The sequence below is a fragment of the Pleurodeles waltl genome, chromosome 12, assembly GCF_031143425.1.
Source record: "Pleurodeles waltl isolate 20211129_DDA chromosome 12, aPleWal1.hap1.20221129, whole genome shotgun sequence".
Taxonomy (NCBI): domain Eukaryota; kingdom Metazoa; phylum Chordata; class Amphibia; order Caudata; family Salamandridae; genus Pleurodeles; species Pleurodeles waltl.
Genome location: NC_090451.1, coordinates 55,996,662 through 56,024,458, shown reverse-complemented (window position 1 = coordinate 56,024,458; position 27,797 = coordinate 55,996,662). Strand labels below are relative to the sequence as shown.

At 44.4% G+C, this 27,797-nt stretch overlaps 1 protein-coding gene across 1 annotated transcript in view; it reads right to left on the bottom strand.

The window, feature by feature from the left end:
* Positions 1 to 27,797, bottom strand: part of TMEM59L (transmembrane protein 59 like) — a 60,274-nt gene that overhangs the window by 16,470 nt on the left and 16,007 nt on the right. Inside the window, exons 2-4 of the mRNA XM_069216385.1 lie at positions 21,004 to 21,115; positions 14,940 to 15,034; positions 3,887 to 4,036 (exon numbers count right to left, since the gene is read on the bottom strand). Of these exons, the coding sequence (XP_069072486.1) occupies positions 3,887 to 4,036; positions 14,940 to 15,034; positions 21,004 to 21,115 (357 nt within the window). The remainder of the gene's footprint in view (positions 1 to 3,886; positions 4,037 to 14,939; positions 15,035 to 21,003; positions 21,116 to 27,797) is intronic.

The following is a 27,797-nucleotide window of genomic DNA, read 5'->3' as shown; positions in this document are numbered from 1 at the left end:
ACAGCAGGGTCAGAGGGTCTTTGAGTTGAAGCAGTTTTGGAGTTCGACTTCTCTCAGGAGTGTTTTAAAGTCGGTGCCTGCACATCAGAGATGGATAACTCCGCCTTTTGCCCTTTCATTGCAAACGACAATCTTCTTTCTATTCTTTGATGCATTACAGGAGAAATTCTGGGAGATGCTGACTACCTCAGATCATGTCTAGGACGCAGGCAATACAGACATTTTGGAGGGAGTCATGCATTTAAGTCTTTCTCTTGCCACACTTTTTAAATGCCTTAAACAGATTTTCTCTGTAGCCTCTGCCACCTCAAGAATAATACACAACACAGGACAGAAAACCGCTCTGCTGCTAGAAAGCAGATCTGAAAAACAATTGAAAAAAAGTCAAACTGAGACAAACAGCTTCGGAGGATTTGCTACCACAGAACATGCGGCAGAACATATGGCAGCTAGAGCCCTCTGTCCTGGTAAATGCTGTGGGCCCACTGCCTCACTGGCTGAAGTTCGGGTCACACAATGAGATGGACTGGTTGCATGTAATCCATGTCTCTTTACAATGTTATGGACTTTAATGGTACACTGCTATGCTTGCCAACTGATTACATAGGGGTTCCCAGCTTGAAGAGAATAATTCATGCATGTGAACTGATGAAAGACCCTATGCTGGAGAGGTAATATCCAGGTAACTTTTGTTAGGCATGCTTTATGCACTAAATGTTCCTGAGAGACAAATGAGCATCTGTGAGACCCATCCGGAGTAGGGTGGTTAACGCTTATCGGCAGGTTATTGCTCCACTTCGCTGGAGACTGGTTCTATGCAGGAAGCAAGATGACAACATGCCCGACATTATGCGGCACTTGGGAACCAGTGGACTGATAGGAAAATGGGTGCATCTACATGTCGACAAAGTGCCAGGCTGCTCTACGAGTGATACGTTGACGAGTTCTGTGTTTTTGCAGTGTTCAGCTTGAAGATACAGAGCCCCAGCCAACAGAAAACGATTGAGGCAATACATGCCTAGTTGGTGAGAGCACAAACAATTTGGTTGCCATAGGTAAATATGTAGAAGGTGTATATTAACAAAAGTAAGATGACTCCAGGGATATTATGTCAAGAGAAAATGGGACAGGGATGCCCCTGTGGGAAGAATGGCAAGTCAGGAGTTGGATGGGCAAGTGTGTCATAGGTAATTTACCATTGCTCACATACACATGTTCATTTTCTACACGCCTATACACACACACACACACTTAAAGACGCAAAATTCAAACTGTGAAAACTTTCTTTTTTTGATAGTAAATTCACACAATATTTATATATTTAAGCTTTTTTGGGTGTATACTGTTTTTGTACTTTTGTGTACTGTATGGAGGTTCAAACCATAGAAAATGCTTAGGTTGCGGGTCCCCAGCTTCCCATAATAACTCAATGGGGGTCCCCTGATTCCAGTAATGATTCAGTGGGGGTCCACATTAGTCAAGATTTTAAGAAATGCGGATCTATAGTATACAGAATTGCACTGTGCTGATGTCTGTTGCCAAGTTGCATCCAAAGTACGAAGGCGTTTCTTACAGAGTGAGAGCTATCCGAGGTCTGTTGATGCCCGAAAGTGCTCCTGATATTCTCGGCATGATGAGGATTGCATACATTCAAAGGGAAAACAGGAATATTGCAGTTTTAAAAAATCCAGCCATCCTCTACCTCACTCTGAAAAGTGTCACCCCTCTGCTGAAAGAGGCAAAATAAAGTGATAATAAAAGTATTTTATGATCCCTTTATGTTTCCGGTTTCGTAGGGCAGGGCCAGCATCCTTATCGACAAACGGTGAAGGACTGGTGGTGCGCTTCTAAGTGCGCATGTCAGTTTGGCCGGCCGGCCGAGACACTTAGAATGCTCCACCAGGGTATGTTGCACAGCTGGGTGGGGATCGGGGGGGGCGGGGAGGGTGTCAGTCTGACGGTACAAAAGCTAAAGGGCTGAGGAAGCAGAGGCATGCCATCTGAAATGTTGTCCGACCACATTACAAGGAATGACTTCTGGAGGCTAATGAAGGGGCCACTCTTGCGCAAACAACCAGGAAAAGGATCTTGATGATGCTTCAACAGAGTTGACAGGAAAAAATTGATGAAGGCCCTATTTGCAGAGATTGAGCTTATTGGAAGCGGATAAACTCAGCACTTTCTTCAGAGAGGTTTCCAACATGTGGGATTATGGGCCTGCACATGGAAGTACTCAATAAAACAAGTGGTGGTGAGCGCCTGACCCTGCTAAGGATGTTTCAACATTAAATCATGGATGGTCCATGACAGCAAAATGTGCTCCAATCAGAGAACATATGCGATTTCTCAGGTGATGAGGACAAAATCTAGTCACTATTTGATAGCCTTAGATGCAGCAGTAAGTGGAGCTTCTGCTTCCATCGTAAGACAAAGAAAGACACGAGTGGCTTAAGGCCTCTGCACAGAGGTCTGTGCATCAATGCTTTCACTCTGCCAACCATCGGACTGGAGAAATTGCTATTCCAGAGCATTCCTTGTTCAGCAATAATTTGTCTTGAAGCAAAGGAGAAGCGACTTTGTGTGACTAATAATCTATTAAACTGGCCACTGTGAAAAACCACACGGAAGTTAATACACTGGCCAAACAATTAAAATGAGGCATCTCAAAAAATGGCCTTTGAGTCTACAATTGAACAGAACAAGGATTGGACAACAGAGAAGGAGATACTGCATGTGAGCAGCTTTGCAAACACTGACAAATTGACTTTTCAGATGGTAAAAACTGAGTGAAAAAAAAGTTCCTGAGGGAAAAAAAAATATATGGCATACTGTCAACTCCCAAACACATCTGTCAGGAGACACTATATTTTCACTGCTATTCACCCACCTGATGAAAAACAAAATATCTCCATGTACTTTGATGGGTGGGTCGCCCACGTTTCAAACCTATCTCGGATCCAAAAATCAATCAGGGCTCATGCACCATTCAGATTAATGGAACCCTCACCCACCCTTAATAGGCCTCACTTCATCCATTGTTTTAAGACAAGCGACGGACAACCTTGATGTGAAAATATTCGAGGGGTCCCAGAATCCCGCTCACACGAGCTGGAAAAAAATGCCTCTGGGGCACCTGCCAGTACAAGGCATCATGGGTCGGGCAAGCCCAGAGAGCCCATCAGGGACAGGGTGGTTTTCATTTTACATATTTTATGTTAAGATGTGCCACATTTGACCGGTCCAGTTGGGAGCTTTGAGCATCTATATGAACCTCGATTCCTTGAAATCTTGTAGGTAGGTGCGCTCAGGGGTGTGGGGGCTGAGAAAAGGCATATAATAACATCTTGCATTAACTGCCTGACAACATACTCCCCAGTGATCAGCTTTACAAGCCTTTAGGTGCAGAATCAAAAATGTTATAACTTCAGCAGAGAAGGTATCAAGAGGTGGTGCTAGACCTGTGCCAAAGAAATACTGGACCAATTCTAAACGCAAGTGTGGATGGAGAGACCAATGCTGTTCTTGGCTTCCGATACCAGAGATGCTGTGCAGAACAGAGTTAAATGGAGAGCTTTATATCATGGTAGTTTTTTGTGTGCGTCACTCGATAGCAATGTTTGGTTGATATGCACAACTGTAAACAACTGGTGTTACCAACATCTACTATAACAGCAGACTGACTGTTAACCTCAGAAGGAGAAAAATCTGTTTTTGAATTGCAGGACTAATGCACAAACTAACTCTAAACTCACTATGCTACATCATTCAACGGAGGCAGATTTATGTGAATGGTTCATTTCTAATCTAAGATTTTTTAAATCTAATGGAATGCTCAATGTATTTATGTAAACAAATTAAAGATCTCCACATATTCTATGTATCGTACCTGAAATACAACCACTTTGCCGTCATCAGCTTGCAAGTAGAAGGTCCACGTGGAAGAGATAAAGCTCTGGGCAGAGCTCACTATGTCACTGAAAAAACTGGAGACAACATCAAACACGGACGAGGGCGCGGGAGGCCTGATTTCAAAGGTCTGGAAACAAAATTAAGAGAGGCTTAATATTGCAAGGAGATTCGTTATTTAAGACCACATTTCTGCAATTTCAAGAAGATCTTGAACTAGTTACTTACCGAGAAACATCAGCCATGTTTATGCTCAGTACTCACTGCATATATTTAACTGGAATATATGAAATGGTCAAAGTCATGCATCAAGGAGACAAAGGACAGCAGGTAATAGGCAACTACTGGCGAGTCACACCTTCAAGACAAGTTGAAACATCACTACACAGCCAGAAAACACCAGTGATGGATAAAAACAGGTTCTCATTCACTGGAGGTTATGAAGACAGTTTAGCGCTGCAATTGGCAGGAAGTCAGAAGTGGCCAAAGGATACTGAAAGATTGACTCATCGATTGCAGAATGAAGGCCATCTACACTTCAAGGTTATTAAAAGGATGCAGGGGTCGGAGTGATCCGGAAGTGCGGTCAGGACTATTTATTCCAGTTGTCATTCAGAAGCACTTTCTTAGAACTGGGAAAAAAACCTCAGAAGGATAGAGGTGAGAGAAGGCAGTTAACCCACAAGCTTCATTATAGGAGAACATGCCATTACATTAGTGGCACTACAAATTCTTCCCACAAACAGTAAACTGTTTCGGTATTCATAGTATCCTAACTCAGAATGGTTACTTAGTGAAAGCATCACATTACACAGTATTAGAAGCTAGGAGCAGCTTCAACGCAACAGATGGGACAACTTTGTTCCTTCAGCAAGTCTCTTTGAAAAAGCAAGTTTCTGAATATTTCTGGAATCGGAGAACGGGCGGGTGATAGTCTTATGGCTTCAGGGTGGGCACTCTACATTTGGAGGTGAAGCAAGAAAAAGCATAATTTACTATTATTCCTTCATAAAAAGGTAAGATTTTGAATTACGCGGAATTTACTGCTCACTAGGTACAGTCTGCTGAAGTGTGAGTTTGTCCTGGAGCGAAGCAGGCTTAGCAGGTTTACCACCTCATAGGTGATCTATAAAATTGTGAACATAATTCTTGCTTTCTGGGGCTCAAATGCAGACGGATTAGAACGCGCTTCACAAACTGAATATTCAGGCATCAACCACCTATCTTTCTGCTTCACGAAGGGTCCCTCTGAGTGGAGGAGTGTGACTCTAGGTAAACCTGGCAAGAAGAGAGTTCCTTCATCTATATGCAAAGGCACCAGGACTGGACTACGATGCAGAAATCCTCAGGTGGAATGTTGTTTTGATTTTCTCTGAATACAAAGTTTGTAAACAGCCATTTTCCATACTACAGGTCTACATTCTCAAATACTGACTTGGGTGTACAGTATTCTTAAATACAGACATGGGTGTACAGTATTCTTAAATACTGGTATGGGTGTACAGTATTCTTAAATACTGACATAAATGTACTGTATTCTTAAATACTGACATGAGTACAGTATTTTTAAACTGGGTGTACAGTATTCTTAGATACTGACATAGATGTACAGTATTCTTAAATACTGGTATGGGTGTACAGTATTCTTAAATACTGACATAGGTGTACAGTATTCTTAAATACTGACATGAGTGTACAGTATTTTTAAACTGGGTGTACAGTATTCTTAAATACTGACATGAGTGTACAGTATTCTTAAATACTGGCATAAGTGTACAGTATTCTTAAATACTGACATAGGTGGACAGCATTCTTAAATATGCACCAGTAGGAACAAGCCCAGAACCCATTGTGATACGAATTTACAAAGAAAACAGCTTTACTTTAGCTGACCCACGTTAAGTCACACCAGAGGACACATCCACTCTTTGAAATCAGACTTACCCCTAGACGTAAAAAAAAAAGATTTTTTTTCATCCTGCATGGATGGCATTGCTTCATGGGATGTAGAACTCGAGAAGAGATTTCACTCAGGGAGTACTTTTATAATAACTAATACTCTCTGAAGACGAGGTGGAGAAGGTAACGAAGAAATTAATACCCTTGCCACACCAACATTGACTCTGCCACCTGATCAAATCAGACGATACGTGTTGATGAAAGCCCAAAACAAATTTCTGGAAGCATATTTGATCGAAGCTGCAAATAGCTAGCACCGTGTATATATGCCATGTGCCCATGACTGACCGTGATGCCCCGTGCACAATTAGTCACTGCTCCAGTTTCCCACCATTAACCAAGCAAAATAACACAACTGGTAGATGGCACAAGGGTTTGGGAAGAGCAGTGGTCCATGGCTTGGTCACTCTCCTACTTCAGACATAAGTTTAAGCAACATCTAGGAAACCGCAAAGCAATATACAGATGCAGTTCATAAAATCGCAAGTAAATTTGTTTCCGAGCACAAAAGAGCCTTTTTTCCTCATGGATGAAGCATAGAGAGAGAAACGCCCGTAAAAGGCTTGAGGTCCAGGCAACACTGCCTGGTCTGCAGAACTCAATGGGCTCAGCCAAGTAATGGAAACATGCTAGCAATGAAAACCACCTGCAGTGCTCCCTTCCAATGACCTAAGCTCCTCTGTGGACTGAGCCAGGGTGCTACCATGTGAAAATCAGTGCTGGCCCTTCCCCTGAAGGACACTCCAGCCTGAGGTATGCTAATCCCATCCAATGCGTGCATAATCTTCTCAGACGACAAGGTGTGGACCTCATAAAGGGTTGAGAGAGGAACTGCAACTAACAATGCCATTTTTAAAGAAGAAAGGAGGCTGGTGTAAAATGCTCACTTGCGCATTAACTGTGCAAAACGTTTAATATTCAAGTTGTCCGCCGGATCTTGCAATCGTTAGAACAGAGGGTGGCACACCAAATGCAGTTTAATAACGGATTCAGCTAGATTTTCCTAAATATATTTATACACGCACTACTTAGTGCTTGTAGGTCATGCAAGTGCCAGTCTGATCAGCTGAATGTCAGATATTTGGGGAGGATATGGTACTATGGATGGAGCAGGTCAGTGTTATCACCCTGGGTTGAGCCAAAGAAGTTTGGTAAGTTTGTCTTGTGCTGACCTCAAGTGTACAAATTTACAGAAGCCACTGTGCGCTGCAAATTTTCTCCAAAAAGAGGAATCCACATCGAACGAGTCAGGAGCTAAGAATTTAAAACAATGGATGTGAGTGGTGGGGGATCTTGCCCCTCTCCAGGAGAGGTCGGGCCTTACGGGGGAAAAAGGACTACCAAGTCCACCCAAAGGACATGTTCTCAAAATGGGAACTGATGGCTGACACTGTTACGAACAGGAAGAAACTGTGGAACATCTAGAATTTCTGGCCTACTCTGGAAAGAAACGTGAAGTCGGTAAATTCATAAGGCAGCTTCACTGAGAAAGGCTTTGCCAAAAGATGTCTTGCCCATTCTTACCCTGGAAGCCAAAGCTCATTGTGGACAACTTAAATAAAATCAGAACAACCTTTCCAATGTGAAAGAGTGAAATTCCCTGTTACAGTTTTCACGAATGAGATGAGCCTCTGAAGAACCCGAGTGGGTCGTCCTGAATGCTCGACACACCTGGGGCTGGGATAATGTGAGAGGCAAGTGGTTTGTGGGTTTTTCACAGGTGGCTGAGAAGGTGGAAAGGATGGTGTATTCATCCTGTACCCTTCATACTTGTAAACGTGTTGATGTTCTGTCTGTTAACCCACAGGGTCTTATTACACCAAAGATAAAGGCCAAGTGGTGAGGACTGAGCTGTAGTCCTAGGGGAGGGTGTAAAATTCTATGGTTTACTGTGAAAGACAACCTCTGGACCCACCATTTAATTTGTAAATAAAAACCTGCCGGTGCCCAAAGCTCTCTTTTGAAACACGCGGCTGCTGCATTTAAATTGCGAGCCATCTCGGGCCTCTTTAATCCATTTACAGCCACTCTCTGCCCCTTCAGCTCGCTCGTGCAGCTTTCTCCCTCTGTAGCGCTTTTCGTTTTTCTCTTCCTCCACGTTTAACATATGTGTCTTCTGCTCACAGTAAATGTCTGATTAACAAAACTAAGTGCCGGCCCTCAAAAATATGTGCCGGCCCTCAAAAATAAGTGCTGGAAACCACGGGCTCAAATTAAGCACTGTCTGGGCGTGATCTGCTCACGGCTGGTCATTTTCCCATATCAGCAAACAACTTTAACCGAGCTTGCCCTCCCCACCCTGCAGGTAGATGGTCCCTCTAGAGCAGTCACAAACTCAGAAATAGATGTGATGCTGATGTGTACTGTGGAGGGTCTTAAGGTACTTATTCCCGTCTAGGCTGACCACAACAGAGTCTATGACAGTGGTGTGGATAACTTGTTTAAAAGCCAGCACAGGACCTTTTTTCACCCGGTTTTAAAAGAGGTCACCGAAAAGTTAAACATTTTCTTTCAGATTTTTTTATTTATTTAAGAACCTGAACTTAAAATGTGATTCTTTGAACGATTTTTACTTTTAACATGGGGAGAAAACTTACTAGTAGACGGAAAGTTAAGGTAAATAATATTTTCACACTAAAAATAAAAGCACAATTTTTTTCTCTGCCAGATTACGTCCACACGTTCCACAAAATGGTTCAATCTCTGAACCCAATTACTTTCTTTAATCTATCCGGCCTGTTCACTCTTAGGTCTAAAAGAAAACAGTTTTGATTTAATTACCAGAAAGCTTGAAGTTGGGAAATATTATCAGTCTTGGGTTTGTCCCGGGCCCTCAGCAGGAACCGGCCTGCGGCTGTTTGCAGCGAGATTTAGATGCGGACGAGGGCCCGGCACCGGTTAACACAGCCAGGGAACTTCAGAAAAACACTGCCAAAAATGTGTTTGGAAATAAGTGCAATTCACAACGCTGTGCTCGACATCACTACACCCTGCTGAAGGCTTCTCCGTGCCCTCTCCCCGCAGCCGGAGGCGTCCTCTCCTGCAACGACGACTCAAAACCACACAAGGGACTGTGCGCTGTGTCAGAGGTGGAAGGGCCCAGTACTGCAGGGAGAGCCCCCCGCGAGGGGGTGAAGGAGAGAGAGAGAACAGAGATAGAAAAGAGAGGGAAGAGAGATAGAAAAGAGAGGGAACAGAGATAGAAAAGGGAGAGAACAGAGAGAAAAGATAGAGGAGAGGGAGAACAGAGAGAGGAGAAAGAAAAGAGAGAGGAGAGAAAAGGGGAGACAACAGAGAGAAAAGAGAGAATAGGGAGAAAGGAGAGGAGAGAAAATGGGAGCGAACAGAGATAGAAAAGGGAGAGAATAAAGAGAAAAGAGAAGAGAGAAAAGAGAGGCGAGAAAAGGGGAGAGAACAGTCATAGAAAGGGAGAGAACAGACATAGAAAAGAGTAAAGAGACAAGAGAGAGAGGAGAGAAAAAAGAGAGAAAACAGAAAAGTGGGACGAGAGCGAACCGAGAAAAAAAATAGACAAAAGAGAAAAGTAGAGAGAAAAGAGAAAAGTGAGAATAAAGAGAGGAGACAAAAAGGGAGAGAACGGAGACAGAAAAGGGAGAGAACGGAGATAGAAAAGGGAGAGGACGGACATAGAAAAGAGAGAACAGAGATAGAAAAGGGAGAGAACAGAGATAGAAAAGAGATGATAGAAAAGAAAGAGAACGGAGATAGAAGAGAGGAGAGTAAAAAGAAGAAAAATACACAAAAGAGAAAAGAGTAGAGAGAAAAGAGAGAACTGAGAATAAAGAGAGAAGATATAGAAAAGAGAGTGAGAGAAGAAAGCGAAGGTGGAGAGAAAAGAGAGCGCGCGAGGTCAAGCTCCTATTCTCGGGGTACCACTGAGAGAACCCGCTAGTGTGAGTTCACTGCAAGGCCCACACGCGCGCAGAGACTACAAACTACCGGGGGCTGAGCCCGGGACCCCGAGGACGCTCAGCCACCCCAGGGAGGTCGCGGTGAAGGCCCGGCTGTGGCCGATTCAACCCAAACTGCTACATCGAATAAACTACAACAGGAGCAGACTGAGAAAGGGGCGAGCCTCGACCCCTACCTGTACCAGAGGCCAGGCGGAGGAGGGCACTTCCCTCCACACTACTTGGGAATGACCCAGTGTGAGCCGCTTCTGGGCCAAAGTCCTGAATGAACTGGAGGCCACTGTCCTGGTCCCGAATAAACCCCAACTGGTGATTCTTGGCTCACCAGGAGATGCTGATCTCTCCAGAGCCACACTACTGTTTTGCACTCTGGGTTTTAGAATTGCCCCCAAAAAAAAAAGGATATCGCTAGGTCGCGGAATAAACATCGGGCCCGACCAAATCATGATGGAGCGGACGGTGTAAGAAGGGAGAGGGAGTCCTAGTAAATTTGATAAGGTCTGGGGCGAATGGAGATCCTCTGATGGGATGACAGGCGCAGTGCTTAATTTGTGCCGGTGTTTTCCGGTGCATAGCTCCGGCACCATTTTCTAACCACTGGTACATATTTATCCACCACAGGGTGGCGCTGTGTGCACATTTTAGCGGAAATCCTCAGTGGGGATTTAAACCAGCTGTAGTGGTCTCCTGATTAACACTTCGAGCCCAAGCACTTTTTAAAAAACATATTAAGCAATGGACATGAGAAGACCCCGTAACCTAGGAGTCCGAATCACCAGCGCTACACCAAGGACTGAATACAGATTTCATGGGGTGCTGATGACCACAGGGGAGGCCAGACAGGCAGGATAATGGCATCTAAGGAGGGCCGGCCAGGGTACAACTGTGGCAAGAGTCCCGTGCTGCTATTTCGTTTAAAAAGAAATAAAAACATTCCAAAGAACCCACTGCAAGGAGATAATCACTCCTCACCTCATTAGGCTTCGGCCAAGGAGCACCAATGGTTCACTAAGGAGATGATAGGTGTTGCAAAAAATATGAAGACACCGGAATACTTGTGGCAATTTATTAAAACCCAAAATGCATTGCACAACGCGACAATAGTCTCAACATGTAAAAGAAAATGTCTAACTGACTTTCAAAAGTCCCATTTCAGACATACTCCAAACAAATGCAAATCCAACATTTTGTGCAATCTTTAGCAACAAATGGCTCCACCTGTCAATTTTTAGGGCGAGGATGCGGTTAAACAAGAACACCGAGAACAACAGCCGCTTGCGTTCTGTGCTTCCTTGGCTTCTAAGGTCATTTTGTCCCTGCAAATTACTGTTGATTGCAACATTTGCAATAAAGTTTGACTGTGAACGATGCATAATTACGCCACGTGGCACGATTTGGGGAATTTCACGTAACAAGCGCAAAACGAAATTCTCAAAATTTAGCAAATTATACTGGCTTAATTTAGTTTCGCCCAGACCTCATAAAACCACAACCATAATGCCCCCATGGTCAGCACCGCATAACTGTCTGTATGCGGGAAGACGCAAAAGGTTCACATGCACCAGACCGTCAGTGTCTGGATACTCTCCCTCCCAGAGGTGTTAATGTACTCGACTGCGTAAGAGTGTGAGCTACACTAAGAGGGAATGAGTACGAGTGAGTCAACCAGCCACACACCAGCAATGACATGGTGTGTCCAACATACTGAACAAAAGCTACAAGCAGCCCGCTGGATGTTGCATCACATTGGTGCAAGTGACCAAGTGATGGAGCCCAAGCATGTGCCAAGATAAAGCGACCACAACGTATGTGCGCGTTAGGAATGTATGTGGACATCTAATAATGAGTAAGTCATCGAGGGACAGTCGAGTAGGGTCATGCGGATGGTTAGCAGAGGATGTAGACAACACAATCCAAGAGTTACTTTCAAGACAACTGAAGGCCAACCCACAGAACATGAAGGTCAGTCCAAACTTGCCTGTCGTACTAAAATGGTAGCCATTTCTGCTGGCATCAAAAGCAGCCAAAAGGAATACCCACAGCGATTCAACTACATCATTAGCGATGTACTGTTGTCTCAAGGAGGTTGTACTCTTCCGAAACCACAAGACTGGCAGACATGTTGGTGACTGCAGGTTCTTGATGGGCTATTGTTTTAACCTCACATAGGTGGATGATATTCCTGGCTACCACGTGCCGAGCCTTCACACAGAGGGTCCTTGGTCACCAAGCACTCGGGTACGTGGGATTATAACATCTGGGTTAGCCAAGTGCCAAGAACTGAAATATCTCTAATCAAATGGAAGGGTTAGCAGATGGCGGGAAGGATTATTGACAACAATTGACTTCCAGTTATCCAAGGCAACGTTCCCTGGAGCGGTCTGTCCAAGTTTGTGAATTTATTTCAAAACACAGATCCCTTCTTGAACCACTAGGTTTTAGGTTAGTAACAGGAAAAGCCTAGAGTGTGCTGTGCCTCTTACACGGCTCCTACGGGCTAATGTTTCAGATTAGTTTTACTGCAGTTGAGGAGAAGTGGAGCACATTAAAGTGGTTGTGTTACTCGTTTCTTCATTCTTATTCTCCTCTGAACTCGAGATAACACATCTCATTTCAACACTCGTCAATCACAAGCTTACTTTGGTTTTCATTAGAACCTCATGATCAAAACAGGAACCCAAAAGTAGCAAACTTTCCTGTAGCACTGTACCGCCGCACGCCGACTCACCCACCCGGGAGAGGGACGCTACCAAGCTCTCTCCGACCGTCAGATAATCAACAACAGGTCCCAAACGGCAGCACTTCATAGAAAGCAATGAGAACAGAGCAGCTCTGACTAGTCTAGTGGAAGAAGCATTGGCAAAGGCAATAGGTCTCACCTATACAGAGCTATTGCCTTTGTCAAGGTCTTTTAGCCGTGATGTGGAGCAGAGACACTGGCGTGTAGCATGACTGAAAGTAAGAAAAAAGTTAGAAAACAAAAGAGCTGGGACGCAGCCACCGCTGGCAGCGTCATCATATTGCTTTTTTTCTGGCGGGAGGGGCAGGGCAAGCAACACAGTAGGAGGGGGCAGGGCGAGAAAGACTCCGGGGAGCAGACGGGACAAGCAACACAGTGGGGAAGAGACGGGACAAGCAACACAATGGGGAAGAGACGGGGCAAGCAACAATGCAGGGGTGGGACAAGCAAAGAAATAACGCAGGAGGGAGCCAGAGGAGCATGGAACCACTTGCTAAACCAGACAGGGTGCAAGAGTTACCGAGAGGAGCTACACACGCTTGTGTTGTCACTGTCGTTCAATTTCCCATGTTCTGCACAGGGCAATTAACATATGTAACTAAAACAAAGTGGGAAAATGCACAAAACTTAAACAACAACTGCAAGCCATTGTGGAGGTGGAAGATTGAGGAGAATGTGTAAAGATATAGCATTAATCAGAAAAAAGCACTACCAAAGGAAAGTATTGGTCCGGGGACAGGTATTTCTATTTCTGTATGACTTCCAATGGCCAGCACGAGGGGGTCTGAGGCAAACATTCCCATACTTACATGAGGAGATCTGGGCGAGCAAGCCGGAGGAATCCGTGCATCATTTATTTTGCTTGAGCAGCTTAACGTTAAGGCTCCACAAATGTCTGTAGGAAGATCTACGTCTCAGATGCTGATCCCCCCAAAAGAATACGATGGAGGACACCATTCAGGTAACGGCTGCCCAATTGTCCTATAGTCATATTTATGAACAGAGCCACCTCCCCAGACTTCCTTCCCCCACCATAATGTTTGTTTTTCAGAACGATGGAGGCCTGGAGAGCTGCTCCAGTTGCCAGTTCGAACAGGACACCAGGGAAGGTACATTACTATAAGGTGGTGACATGGATATTCATAACTGCCTGGTGCCTCTAATGATGCTTCTTAAAGGCTGGACGCATTCTTACTCACAAACACGTAAGAGAAAAGAGTATCATTACTGTGTGACGACTTTGAGACTCATTCCATTCACAGGCCACTAATGATCAACCAATACCCCTTATGGAGATGATCTGGGGCCAATAGTGCAGAATGGCAATGGTGCTATTAGCGTAATGCTCATTTATCCAATGGGGATATGAAAGCTCACTACAGCCGGAGGCATCTGCATCTAGGGCCATATGTACAAACACATTTTCCCATTGACACAGAATGGGAAAAACCCTTTGGTACATCTGGCCCCTAATGCCTGGGTACCGAGAAGTTATTTATTGACAAGGTCATTCCAGGGACTAAAACAGTTACCAATGCCTGGGGACATAGACAATATTTAACCCTAGGAATGTGAACGCTCTTTGGTGGCTAGAAATATGTCTTTACTAATGGACTCACCTACTGGCGTTTTCTGTGTTGGCCTGACCCGTGTGCCATAGAGGATGTTTATGAAGATTATAGCCTGGGGCCATTAATGCAAGGGGGAGTTACAGCTCCACACTGCCTGGTGTCATTTATGCTTATTAATTTCTGTGACAAAACAGAACAATGAAGGCATTGCTTACCTCTGACCCAAGCCATCATATGTGAAAAATTTTAATAATTTTCAATTTCGTGAAAAACTGCTGCTTGGAATCCTTTAGCGCCTATGAATCTGTTTTGCAATAGAGTTTCCTGTGCTTACTTACACCTGTTCTCTTTGGACATGCGCACCCTCAGGTCTTTTCATTTCTCGCCCATCGTCCGCATGTCTCCTCGTCAACGTTAATGGTCAATTCCAGCTTGCTCAGAAAGGTTTACGCTCCACAGGCTAAGAGGTTTTCACTCTTTCATACTCAATTTTCTTGTCTTCTTCTACAGACTTACTTTTCTGATGCTCTGCCTCCCCCCCAACCCAAAGACCCCTGGATAAGATTAAACCAGCCTCCTGTCCATAGCAAATAGTTCCCAAGCTAACAAGCATTGGGCGCTGTTATAAGTTACAATGAAAAGCATGTTACTTCTAACTTGTAACGATGCACAGTGCAGACAACCATAGGTCACTGATAAATGTAAAATAAATGATAGGCACTGCCAAAAAAACCAAACATAATGTAACATTCAATGTTCACAAAGGAGAAACCACTGATGCATCCCAGTCTCATGTCCACACAAGAGAAGACAAATGTAAAACACCCCTACCTTAGCCTTATGCTTCCCGGCCAAGGGATGCTGGTTTCTGCAGCCAGTTACACATCCATGCTGCTCTGCGGCTTTATTAAAAACCTGGAAGCATGCTGGAACATTGAAAAGAGGACATCAGTACTTGAAAATCTGAAAAAGTAGGCATTTATGAATGAAAAACAGCCTAATGCGTCACATTAAATACATAAAACAAACATTTGACTCTATTAACAAAGTGTCCAGAGGAAGAAAGTTACAGACCGGTCAGGGGTGAGGTCTCTAGTAATATGATTTAGCCCGCCCTTCAGAGTTAAGCCTTTTGACCTACTAGAGATATCGGGTATCAGGCAGGGATTGTTTGAAGCAGAATCATATTTCCACAAGTTATAGAAGTGCACGAGAGATTCGCAATTCTACAAAAAAAACTTTGTATATAGAGCGATGAAGGGTGTGTTGGTTTTACCGGGGTGACCTTTTAGCTATCAAGTGGATTATTTTACAATTGTGAAAATAATCTGAGATTGTATTTTTATTTTTGGCTCGAGAGATTTTCTCTTAACTTCAAACAATGCACATAAACATGAAACTCCGGAATTACTAATCTGCTCATCATTCGCAAAACGAATTCTCCAAGTCACATAAGAAACATTCAGGGTTAAAAACTGGAGAATCTCATCTAGCTGCCATAACTGCAAGCAACCAAAGTACAGAAAAGTTCTCTTACCTTACAAGGACCTGACGGTGACTGCTTATTGCGGTTGTAATGTATCAAATTTTGAAGAAGGACTCATTTCCCATAGTTAACTCAATATAGATGAATATCCACATTCAGGCCCACATTTTAACATTGGTAGTGAGTGCCGCCAAAAGATCGTCGCCGTGGCTAACATCCGTCCGCCATAATATGACCACAGCCGGATTTCCGCCACAAGGGCGGAAATCCGTCTGTGGCCATGCTGGCGGACGGTGTTAAAGTGGCGCTGCTACCACCAGCAGCGCCACACCAGTATGAGAAATAAAACAGCCTGGCGGTGTTCTGCTGGCGGGCGCTGCTGGCGGTAACAGCACCCTGTCCTGCCCCCTTCCGGAAGACCCCCTGGAAGCAGGTAAGTCGGGTTTCCGACAGGGGAGGGGGGTGTTTTGTGTGTGGGTGTGTGCATGAATGTGTGAGTGTGTGCGTGAATGCGAATGAGTGTGTAGTGTTGTCTGTGTCTGTGTGCATGTGTGAGAATGAGTGAATGAATGGAAATGTGAATGCATGTTGGTTTGAATGTGTTTACGGATGTGTGCGTGAATGAATGGATGCATGCGTATGTGAATGTGTGTATGCTAGTGTGAGTGTGTGAATGCGTGGTGTGTGCCTATGAGTGTGTGTGTGTATGGTGGGGAGACGATTGGAAGAGGGGGAGCGTGGATGGGGGGGGTGGGATTGTCTGGGGAGTGTTTTCCTCCTACCAGTGACAGGGAACGAGTTCCCTGTCACTGGTAGGGCCTACCACCATGGTTTCCGTGGTGTTAAGAATACCATGAAAACCATGGCTGTAGGCAGGGTCATAATGCCGCAGGTGGGACCGTAGCGGCCGCCAGGTTGGAGATTGTTATCTCCAGCCCAGCGGCTGCTACCGCCATGGCGGTCTGTGTAGTACATTGGCGGGATGGCTTCAGCCAACCCACCAATGCCATAATGTGGCGGTATGTACAGGCAGCCTGTTGGCTGTACGGCCGCCACATTTACACAGACCGCCGGGGTCATAATGACTCCCTTAATGTTCTAGTCCAAGCATGGACCAATTCTATAATTGAATAAATCCACACATAGTGTGATATAAAATGGATGTCAATTTTACATGACCACCAAGTTTATACAAGAAATTAGAGCAACAACAACACTGATTAATTGTGTATAGAAGCACTGGTAACCTACTCCAGTCCCACCACTTCCATTTCTAAGGGGGGGGGCACAAGGAAGGCACCAACCACCTGACTATCTAATACATACAACAGTTAATAATTAATCAGTCCTGTCTCATGCCACACAGGCAATCAGAATCCTTCATGAAATACTCCAGCAGAAATGCGATGAGTTTCGTCATGAGGGCCTATGGTCAACATTTCGGTCTGCCCCGGCTCAAACAGTCCCGAGACCATCCTCAGGACAACATGTCTTGAAGGAATAAATTACAACAATTGTAGCTCCCTGTTTTTGAGACACTATGTCAGGACAATATTAATTCATCCAACTTCCCATCGCGGACCAAAGATCCTTTTAGCACAACATAATATGCCTCACACTTCCACCCACAGAGAGGAACGCGTGGGGAATCCTTAATACTGCTTCTACAAAAAGGTATCCAGACTCTGTTAATTCATCCTGGTGAAAAGCGTGGTACACAGATCCACTCCGTTCGGCAAGTCCTGACAGCTGCCAACTGTGGCTGGTCATCATATAAATGAAAAACGTTTGTACAGCTGCATACTAATAGCAAGTGTTGTTTATGCTTAGTTCAAGGATCCTTGCATCAGCCTGACCTCAGGGCTGCTCTAGTTGTCAACGTAGGCTTGATTTTCACCATGTTTTCAGAGATAAGCTGAGAAATCGCTCAGCTTGAGGAACCAGAATCAAAGACCTTGAAACGAGTTGGACCATAGTAATCCTTCCCCTCTATGTGAAAACCCCCAAAAATACTTCCTGGTCCATCCTTCTATTTCCAAAATATTTTCTCAGTGACTGGAAAGCAAGGCATGTCAAGTTCGAACCCACTGTCGGAGGCTTCTGATAAACCTAATCTCACACAGAACGAGACTACCACGGAAGCAGGGCTAAGCTGGGACAGAAAATTGGCACGGGCACCAAAATAAAAGTGAATCCCATAAATGAATTAGATAGCTAAAAAAGGGGCCAAAAGTTTGCAAACCGGGGTCGTTTTGAACTTGTAAAGACCACTGTGTATGTGTTTCGCAAGATATGGAAGATTGCATAGAACTGAGCTTGCTACATACAATGTTTGTTTCAACATCAGCGAATTCAACTAAAAATATCCCAGCAGACTATAAAACAGGCCCACTAGCTGCCCAAAACTGGCCTACACCCTGCCAAACCAGCCCATCGGGCACTGCCCGATTGCCCTAAAAACCAATCAGATCCGACGGACATTTTTTTTGTCCTGCAAGGGGCAAGTGAGAAGCTAAGCTGGGAATGACTAGATCCAGGGAAGCTTTACAGCTTTCTACACTAAATGCAATTCCTTCCTACCCATGTCCTCCAGTACACAGTCCTACTTCACACATCCAACAGCCTGACAATATCATAAGGCATGATAAGGAATAAAAATATACATAACTGCATGTAAACTGTTTAAAGATCTGCAACTGAGAATTTGTGCCAAAAATTTAAAGGGAAGATTGCAATGATGTTCCACATTGAGTGGCCACCCTGTGACACTGTGAAAGAGAAAATAAGTAGTATGCCAGGTGTTGCCTAACATCATACAGCTGAAAAAAAGCTAACTTTAATCCCATTAAAAAGCTACTAAAATTGGTCAAGACCTATCCCTTGATATAGATGAACATGAATGTTCAGAAAGGCTTTTTGTAGCAAATTTAACAAGTTTACCCCGTATCTCTCAGGGCAGCAATTCCTGATAATCTATATGGAGAGTAAAGTCAATACCAGAGTGTTCCTCCTCCAATTCCTCCCCTGGCAGTCGTAAAAACGCTGAAGGGAGAAACTGGCTTGAGGCGAATTATAAAACTGCAGGCTCTAGTCTACCTATGGGCACATACAGACAGCTTACCCATACCATAACATCACTGCGCTTTCTAGGGACAGTCTATGGCTCACAAAGCATCAACTACCTTTCTTCAGTATACTGGTGAAAACGTTAACATGATATTTCTAATGGGCTGTAGCGTGCAAGTATTTCCAATTTGCCAAAATTCAATAAGTAATTTGAGAGAAACGGAGAATGAGATGAGAAGTCAAATATTTCTGCTTCTTCTGCCCAGGAACAAGGCAAGGGTTTAGAGCATTCCAGGCAAACTATAATTTTGCTAGATGGAGTGCCTTCCCTACAATGAAAAACATATTTTTGGGGCTTTTGCCCTTCAAGTAGTAACTTTCACCCTTTATCATGGGATCTTCATTCGATGTTCATGAACACAGATAATAACTGCTAGCCCGTCCAAAACACGGAGCTATTAAACTAGAGCACTCCACCAATGCAAACAAATAATCAACCAAGCACATTTAGTAGAGGTCACTGACCTACTTGTGTTGTATGTTTTTTCCCCATGCCCTCACACTTTTTGCATGGAGTCCCCACAGTAGGTTTAATTTAGAGCCAAACTTCTAGAAGACTTGGTTCTCTCCCTCAATACCATTTCCCGTTCAGAACAACATGCTTCATTCCCACCCTCAATGACATTAGTAACATTCTCTTTGGGGCAGCTCAAAATACAGGGGATATGAACCGAGAAGGAGATGCCTAATGTAATTAATCTTCTCTACCTCAGGGAAGACTCCTTATGACTCGAGGGTGTCTAACAAACAAAAATATATAAACTAACCAAACGGGGCGAGACAGTCCCGAATGTTGCAAACTGATGCACTAACAACATCCGCTAGCTCATAGCATCAATGCTCACATCAGCAACGATCGACCATTCAGGTGTACCAAAAACGAAGGATGACACCTTCAGCACTATCTCACACGGAAACCACAAAAGAGTTCTAAACTCAGAGGTTCTGCAAAGCAAATTTCAGGAATTGTGCCTTCTGCAACTACTTATTTGTTAGCTAAAAGAGTAAGCATTTGCAATGCAATGGGTCTCGCATTTGCTCGAGGTAGAGCTATTAGCATTGTAAACTCATACCCGGACTTTTCTTGCCACATAAACTGAAAATGAAAAGTAAAAGAGTTTCACATAAGCGTGCCGACAGCCACCATGAACGTGAAGGAGACACACAAAGGGAAACAGAAGTTCGCTCGCAGTCAAACGTATCGGCAAAATGCAATTATCCATTTAACCGGCAAAAGTGCAATTATACAGGTAACAGGGTCGATGTCATGCAAAGCGCTCGACTACTGCCCACTGAGATCGCGCTGCATAGGAAATAAAAAGAAAAAGTAGACCATAAGCCATTTGAAAAACAAGGAGCCTCGAATGTTTTCAGTAGTATACCGGTGCTCTCGAGGAGAGCTAAACACCGGAAAAGGCATGACATATGTATGCCTTTCACAAATGAAATCAAGCCAATTTTAAAAGGTATGCCCACGAACCAACCAAACTGATCGGCATGACATGGGCGTGGTTAAAAGCCCACGGAGAGATTACAAAAGGATCCAGAGCGCTTGCGCACTCGATCCTAAAAAAGGAGCTGCTCAACTCAGTTTGCATTTTTGGATTTCACTTAATGGGGGCCGAAGGGCAATATCCTTCTGACCAGGTGGTTGAGGAAATTCAATTTTGCCATTCTTACTATTTCAGTAATAGCAAGGGTGATCATCTAAAAGAAGCAACCAAAGCCAAATTATCTTCATCCTGTTGCCGTTGCCATGACAGTGGTGGGGGTTCACGGGTTGCGAATTGTCATAGTTCATGCCATTGTTATCCTCAGTGGATAATTAACATTTTTTTAAATGTAAGAACAAAATTTGAAACAATGGTTGTGATAAAAAGAGTGGGCAGGAGTCTTCATGCAGTGGACCACCTACCCCAGTGCTAAGTTGAAGAGATGCGTAAAATGCTTCATATTACACCACACAAAAGCAGCCAACACCACATAAAGTTGCTTTCCATTGCATTTATTTTTTCCGTAAGCCGTATCAGTAACCACATGATCTTTTTGGAATGCAAAACATAACCTGCCCCCTCACTTCCTTGGGATAATTTCACAGTGATCCAGGAGTGTGGGTATCCCCTGGTGGGTAAAGCAATAATTGATGTGCAAATTCAATAGTCTAAAACAACATGCTTTTAATGCAAGAAAAAAAAAAACATATCAATAACATGGCGCCCACAGCCATTGAACATATATTTTGTGAAAACAGAGCAATGGTTTCAGAAGCAAGGAGAAATTTACCTTGCCCGCATTCGTATCTTGTTGTGTTTAGTTTGGCATTAGCGCCACCAATCACAAAGTGACAGATTGAGAACAGCCGACACCCTCTGTAACAGCCAACGAGAAAAGCTTCCTGCGGAGAAAAAGACATGCTGTTAAGGCACTGCAGGTGTATGAAGTGATGCAATACCCAACAAGAGACTAAGAAAAGTCCCCTTGGGAAACGCACTCCATCTGTGGCCCATCTAACTGCTCCTTTCTATATATGTACAGCCGGAGGAAGGCGGGAACTTGAAATTAAAATATTTATACATAAAACATACCTATGATCTCCCCCTTCACTTCTGCTACCTGCTTGGATGCTAAATGTGGCTTTCAGCTGTGTTATGGTTGCATTGAGCCGAAAACACTTCAGGGGGCAGTTACCCCCAATGTGCTGGTAGCTGTGCATGCCTAGGTCATGCAAGTATTCCCTCTTACACCGACTTGCACAAAACAAATAGGAAGGCGGCAGGGCCAATGTGCTGTGTGTGCTACTGTCAAGCAATTCTAACCAAACGACAACTGGTACTTTGCTCATTGTGGGTTCAAATGCAGTCTGCGCTCAACCCTTTGGTGGCTTGAGGTATCCAGGGCTGGTTGCAAAGTGTACAATGGCATCCCCCAGGACTGGCCACTTCTCTTTGTTACAACACAATAGCTACTCCCTTCTGCATCAGACACCCATGCATGGTGCAGTCTTGCAAGGACAATCATGCCATTTACAGTATGCAAGTCACTATCCCCAAACAATGAACGCAAACTGAAATTAACTTCTCTAAATCAATATTATTCACTCGAGGTTAAGTACTTTTTGGAAATGTGGCCGTTTACGTAAAAACGTAGCGGTGAGCTCATTACAATCCCATTCTCGGGACTCCCGGCGTAGTTTGAACAAAATATTGTCATTCCAATTATTTTCAGTCACATTTTATTCCGAGGTAAAATGTTTAAAAGCACTCAAGCCCCCTTTTCCAATCATCTCTCCTCAGAAATTACAGCCCGACGGCAGCAGTAGTTCTAGACTGGAGTGCACGGATACAAGGTGTCTTAAGGGTGCCTGGGGAGGCTGGCCTCCCAGCAAACAAGCATTGGTAAAGCCAATAGATTTTGTTATGAAAGATCTATTGGCTTTGTCAATTTTTTATATTTTTTTTTAAAGACATGTTGCACAGCAGAACGTGGCTTAAAGTAAGGGGTGGGGTGGGGGTAGGCGGGGTGGGAAACATATGCACTCTCACAGAGACCAGAGGAGGGACACTGGCTCCAGACAGGAAGCTAGGTCCATGCTCCAAGGTAGAGAGAACACTGAGGCCCTGGGAGGATGCAGGAAGGAGGAAGGAGGAAGAGACGCTGACTTATCAGAAGCAAGGACACAAGAGTGACGTGGAAGCCAACCAATGACAAGTAATTGTACGTAACAGGAGGGCTCTAAGCCCGGGTTAAGCTTTTCATTCGTTAACATTTTGCACACAGTAGTCGAAGCCTAAAAATAGTAAACCTACTGCTCAAAAGAGCTAAAACAGACCCTAAGGTCACAGGTGGACAGGGGCTCTAAAAATCAGCCCTACACACCATTTCCCTTCTAGGACTCTTTCATACATTTTATGCTCACCTCTTGTATGTTTTGAATGCACAGCCTAGCTAAAGGACCGGATGGATTAGTTGCTACAGAATAATTTTGTAAAATCAGACCCGCAAAGTATGTGCAGGCAGAATAATTTTGTGTTGTGTCCACCAAAACGCCTAGGAAAGAGAGACTGCTATGGAAAGAAATAATACATTTTTTCCTAAGGGCATCTGCAAATAAACAGAAGTGTAGCTAAACCAATGAGTGAAATGAATGGCACACCTTCTCACGTTTTCAAAACACAAGGGGTGTTGGTGTAGGTAAGAGTGGAAAGGAATATGAATTTCAGGGTGGAACTTCAAAGTAAGCAAACCACTGGCACATGGGATTCTGTATACCGGGGCAGGGACCATGACTTAACACAAGAGGTTTCAAAAAGTTATGCTTTGGGGTTTAAACTGGAGAGAATTATAAGATATCAAACCCAGTCTTCACCGGCTCCTACCAAAGCTTCTGCACCCGGATCTGACAATATGTGTACTTTGAATGAGCCTTATTTGAATCAATAAACACCAAGGTCATGTTGCCATTCCAGGCCCCCAGCACAGTGTCCATGCACACATCCAGAGTTGTTTAGCTGTAGGTCTCCACATTCCCTTTCAGCATCCCTGGAGGTGGCCGGGTCCCTGAAGCTGGACTGTGCAGGCCACCTCCTGGCTGCAGCTGCTCCCTCCCAGCCACGGGCAGACGCCTCAGATGGCTGAAACAGTGACATGTGGACACCCTGCCAGTTGTCTTGAGATGCCCATCAGGAAAAAAGTAGGCATTTGGAGTCCCACACCAGCCGGGTGTTGGCACTGGGGCAAGCCACCCAACTGTGGGACAAACTAACAAAATACTAAACGTTAGCCTCCCAAATAACATCAACGGGTTTGTTAGCATGGGGTGGGGGGAATATGGGTTAGTGGCTTGCTTACATGAGTTTTGCTTATTTCGTGAACTACGGAGGTATACACAAATTGCTTTAACCAGACATTTGTCACTTTTCACAAAGTCTTCATTGTTACTTTTAAACGTTTTCCTTTTCGCCTTAGTTTTGTAATTGAAATAAGTGTTAACAGGACATGGGTCTTCTGCAACATATCTTAAAATGCACATGCACAGCGCGTCTGAATGACCTGTGAAAGGAAATATCACTGTGAGAGTCACACCACTGATGTTTTTTCACTTGGCATGTTTGTGCCTTCTTCCACAATTCCTCAATTAATAGTGATGAGCAAAGGCTGAATGGGCATTACAGTTGGATTTCCCAGACCTCCTTTTGCCACTAATGACTGCAGCATGTCATGTGTTTCATCATCCGACTGGACGATAGAGCAGACAATACTGCTGAGATCATTACCGTAATGCAGTGGTGTGGTACAGCCAGGACAAGCTTTTCGTTCTGTATAGCACTTAGCATTCTTCACTTTGCATGCCCACAAGCATATTTGGAAAGTTAGACTAACATGCCCCAGAATGCTACTGGCTGAAATGACAGTGCTGGCTATGTGTCACAAAAGTGACCATACTTCAGAATTGGCTGTGATAAGCCCCTCCCATCCTACCCCAAGTGGAATTGATATTCTATATTAGTCATGGCTATTTTCACCTCAAAGCCCCACCACTTTAAAACGTAACCAGTCGCAACTGCACAGGGGACAATCAGGGGTATGGAATTCCTACAGCCCGACTCCCATGACATATAGGGCCTCATTATGACCTTGGCGGCAGGCGGTAGCTGGCCGTAACACCGCCAACAGGCTGGCGGTGTTCTGCCAGCTATTATGACCGTGGCGCAATAGCCATGGCCATACCGCCGGCCCCTCCACTATATCGCCAAGCTTTCGCCTGGGGGTCATAATCCCCAGGGCAGAGTCCCCGACCACCAGCCTGGCCACTGCGGTAAACACCGCCATGGAAAGGTTGGTGGTAAAGGGGACTTGGGGTGCCCCTGAGGGCCCCTGCACTGCCTATGTACTTGGCATGGGCAGTGCAGGGGCCCCCAGGCAAAGCCCAATCGCTACTGCACCTGCTGCACATCAGCATTGCCGCTGGCTCTATTACGAGCCAGCAGCAATGTTGATGTGACTTTTACGCTGGGCCAGCAGACGGTAACACTGTTACCGTCCGCTGGCCCAGCGGAAAAGTCATAATAGGGAGCCAGAAATACCACCAGCACTGGTGGTATTCTGGCTCCCGCAGCCTCGGTGGTCTTTTCAAAAGACTGCCGAGGTTGTAATGAGGGCCATAGTTTGGGGTCAAGAACAACAAGTTTTTCTGTTTAGATTATCCTTGGGGCAAGTAGGCCCAACCCCCTGCGGCACAAACCCCTTGGCTGCTAGTTTACTGTACCACATTATAGATCAAGGAAGGGCACTGTCTGCAGTTCTGGTAGTATTTGTGTCCATATGTTAATGCTGTTTGAAATTGTGTTTATGGTATATTAATGCATGGCCTTTATTATTAGGATGAGAGCTGCAAGGAAATGTTGTAAGTTCAGACTGCACTGCTGACAGTGATCCCAGTATAAAAATGTGTAAACGTTTGCAAAGTTTAACAATAGGCCACGTATAATGCTCCCAGAATGCTCTTTGATTAGATGTAAATATGTGCAGGGCCTGATTAGACCAAAATATGTGCAGAAGCTTGAAAGGAAGATTGATGAGTCTTTGCTTTCAAATTAAATGCTCACCAAAATGCAACTACGAAAAAACGGTTTGCTATGAAATTTAACCCCTTCGCTGCCAGGCCTTTTCCCTCTCAGGTGCCAAGCCTTTTTATGGCTATTTGGAGCAGTTTGCCCTTAGGCCCTCATAACTTTTTGTCCACGTAAGCTACCCACGCCAAATTTGCGTCCTTTTTTTCCAACATCCTAGGGATTCTAGAGGTACCCAGACCTTGTAGGATACCCTGAAGGAGACCAAGAAATTAGCCAAAATACAGGGGGATCTTTTATTTTATTTTTTAAATGGGAAAAAAAGGCTGCCGAAGAAGGCTTCTGTTTTTTTTCTCCTGAAAATGGCATCAACAAAGGGGTTGCGGTGCTAAAATCACCATCATCCCAGCTATCAGGATTAGGCAGGCCTGAATGAGAAAACCAAATTTTTCAACACAATTTTGGCATTTTACTGGGACATACCACATTTTCACTATTTTTTGCACTTTCAGCCTCCTTGCAGTTGGTGACAGAAATGGTTGTGAAACCAATGATGGATCCCAGAAAGCTAAACATTTCTGAAAAGTAGACAAAAGTCTGAATTCAGCATGGGGTAATTTGTGTAGATCCTACAAGGGTTTCCTACACAAAATAACAGCTGAAATAAAAAATATTGAAATTGAGGTGAAAAAACAGTCATTTTGCAATGGGTTTTCATTCTATACCGGGTATACAGCAATTCATTTGGTGAAATATAAAGAGTGAAAAATAGGTATCAAGAAAACCTTTGTATTTCCAAAATGGGCACAAGAAAAGGTGTTGAGAAGCAGGGGATATTTGCACATCTCTGAATTCTGGGGTGCCCATACTAGCATGTCAATTACAGGGCATTTCTCAAATAGACATCTTTTTTACACACTGTATTACATTTGGAAGGGAAAAAATTTAGAGAAAGACAAGAGGCAATAACACTTGTTTTGCTATTCTGTGTTCCCCCAAGTCTCCCAATAAAAATGGTACCTCACTTGCATGGGTAGGCATAATACTCGCGACAGGAAACGCAACGTGCACACATCACATTTTTACATTGAAATCCCAAGTGCTTTTTGCAAAGTGCCTGGCTGTAGATTTTGGCCTCTAGCTCAGGGGAAACCTACCAAACCTGTGCATTTTTGAAAACTAGACACCTAGGGGAATCCAAGATGGGGTGCGTTTTTGGTCCTGGGCTCAGCAGCCATCTAGGGAAACCTACCAAACTCAGACATTTCTGAAAACTAGACACCCAAGGGAGTCCAGGGAGGTGTAACTTGCGTGGATCTCCCAGTGTTTTTTTACCCAGAATCCTCAGCAAACCTCAAATTTAGCTTAAAAAAAAATCTAATTTTTCCCAGATCCATTTCTGTGAGGGATCACCGCCCATACTTGTGTAGGTGGGCCAAGTACCTGTGACAGGGAAGAGCCAAAAACATATCGAAATTGAGGAGTAACCAAAGCGGGTCCAAAAGGGCACTTTGAAAAACAAAACAAAAAATTTTAGGCTGACAAGTGCTTTATCGGTATAGATGAGACAATGCTGGGTGGTAGGAATTTTGTGGACTCCTGCAGATAGCGGAAGGTTCCATCACAAAAATGTGGGAAAAATATGTGATTTCCAGCAAAGTTGAAGGTTTGCAGGGCATTGTGGGTAAGAAAATGGTGCGGGGTGCATGTGAAGCACACCAACCGGTAATCACCCAGATGTTTAGTTTTCAGCTGTGTCTACGTCTTGTGGATTTTCCTACATGGCAGCGTACCAAAGTCCAAAAAGTGCTGCCATTCCAAGTGGGATGATTTTGAGAGTTAGCCAAGCTCTCATGGCCCAAATGTAAAACCAAAACCCAAAATATTCAAAAGCCCTCTTGCTTGCCGTGGGATAAGATGTTTTAGTGTGCGGGGGGAGAGCTGAAAGATTGTTACCCCCTTCACTTGGGGTGGGGGCATAACCAGGCCCATACTGGTTAGTGGGGTGGTGGCAACCATTTTTTTTTTTTTTATTCCCTGGCATCTAGTAGACTTTCTCCCCCCCCTCCCCCCCCAAGGGTGTGAATCGGGCAGAACAACGTTGGCCCCATTTATTTGGGGTGGGGGTATGGCCATTCCCCCACCCTCATATCAGAAAAAAAAATCTTCCCTGGTGGGCTTTCTGCCCCCCTTGGGGGCAAATATGGCCAACAGTAATTGTGCCCCCATGGGGAGCGACCCTTGCTCAAGGGGCTGCCTCCCCCCAAAAAAAGACACACATACATACACACCAATCCCTGGTGCCTAAGTGAAATGGTCTAAAATTAATTTTGTACCCCATGGAGTGACCCTTGCCTAAGGGGTCGCTCCCCACTTATAAAAAAGAAAAGAACAAACCCAAAAAATTATCCCTGGTATCTAGGGGGTTTCTGCCCCCCCTCGGCCTCGGGGCACATCGGGCAGCAGAAATGGTGAGAAAGACATCAAAGGAAAGGAAAGCCTTTCCTT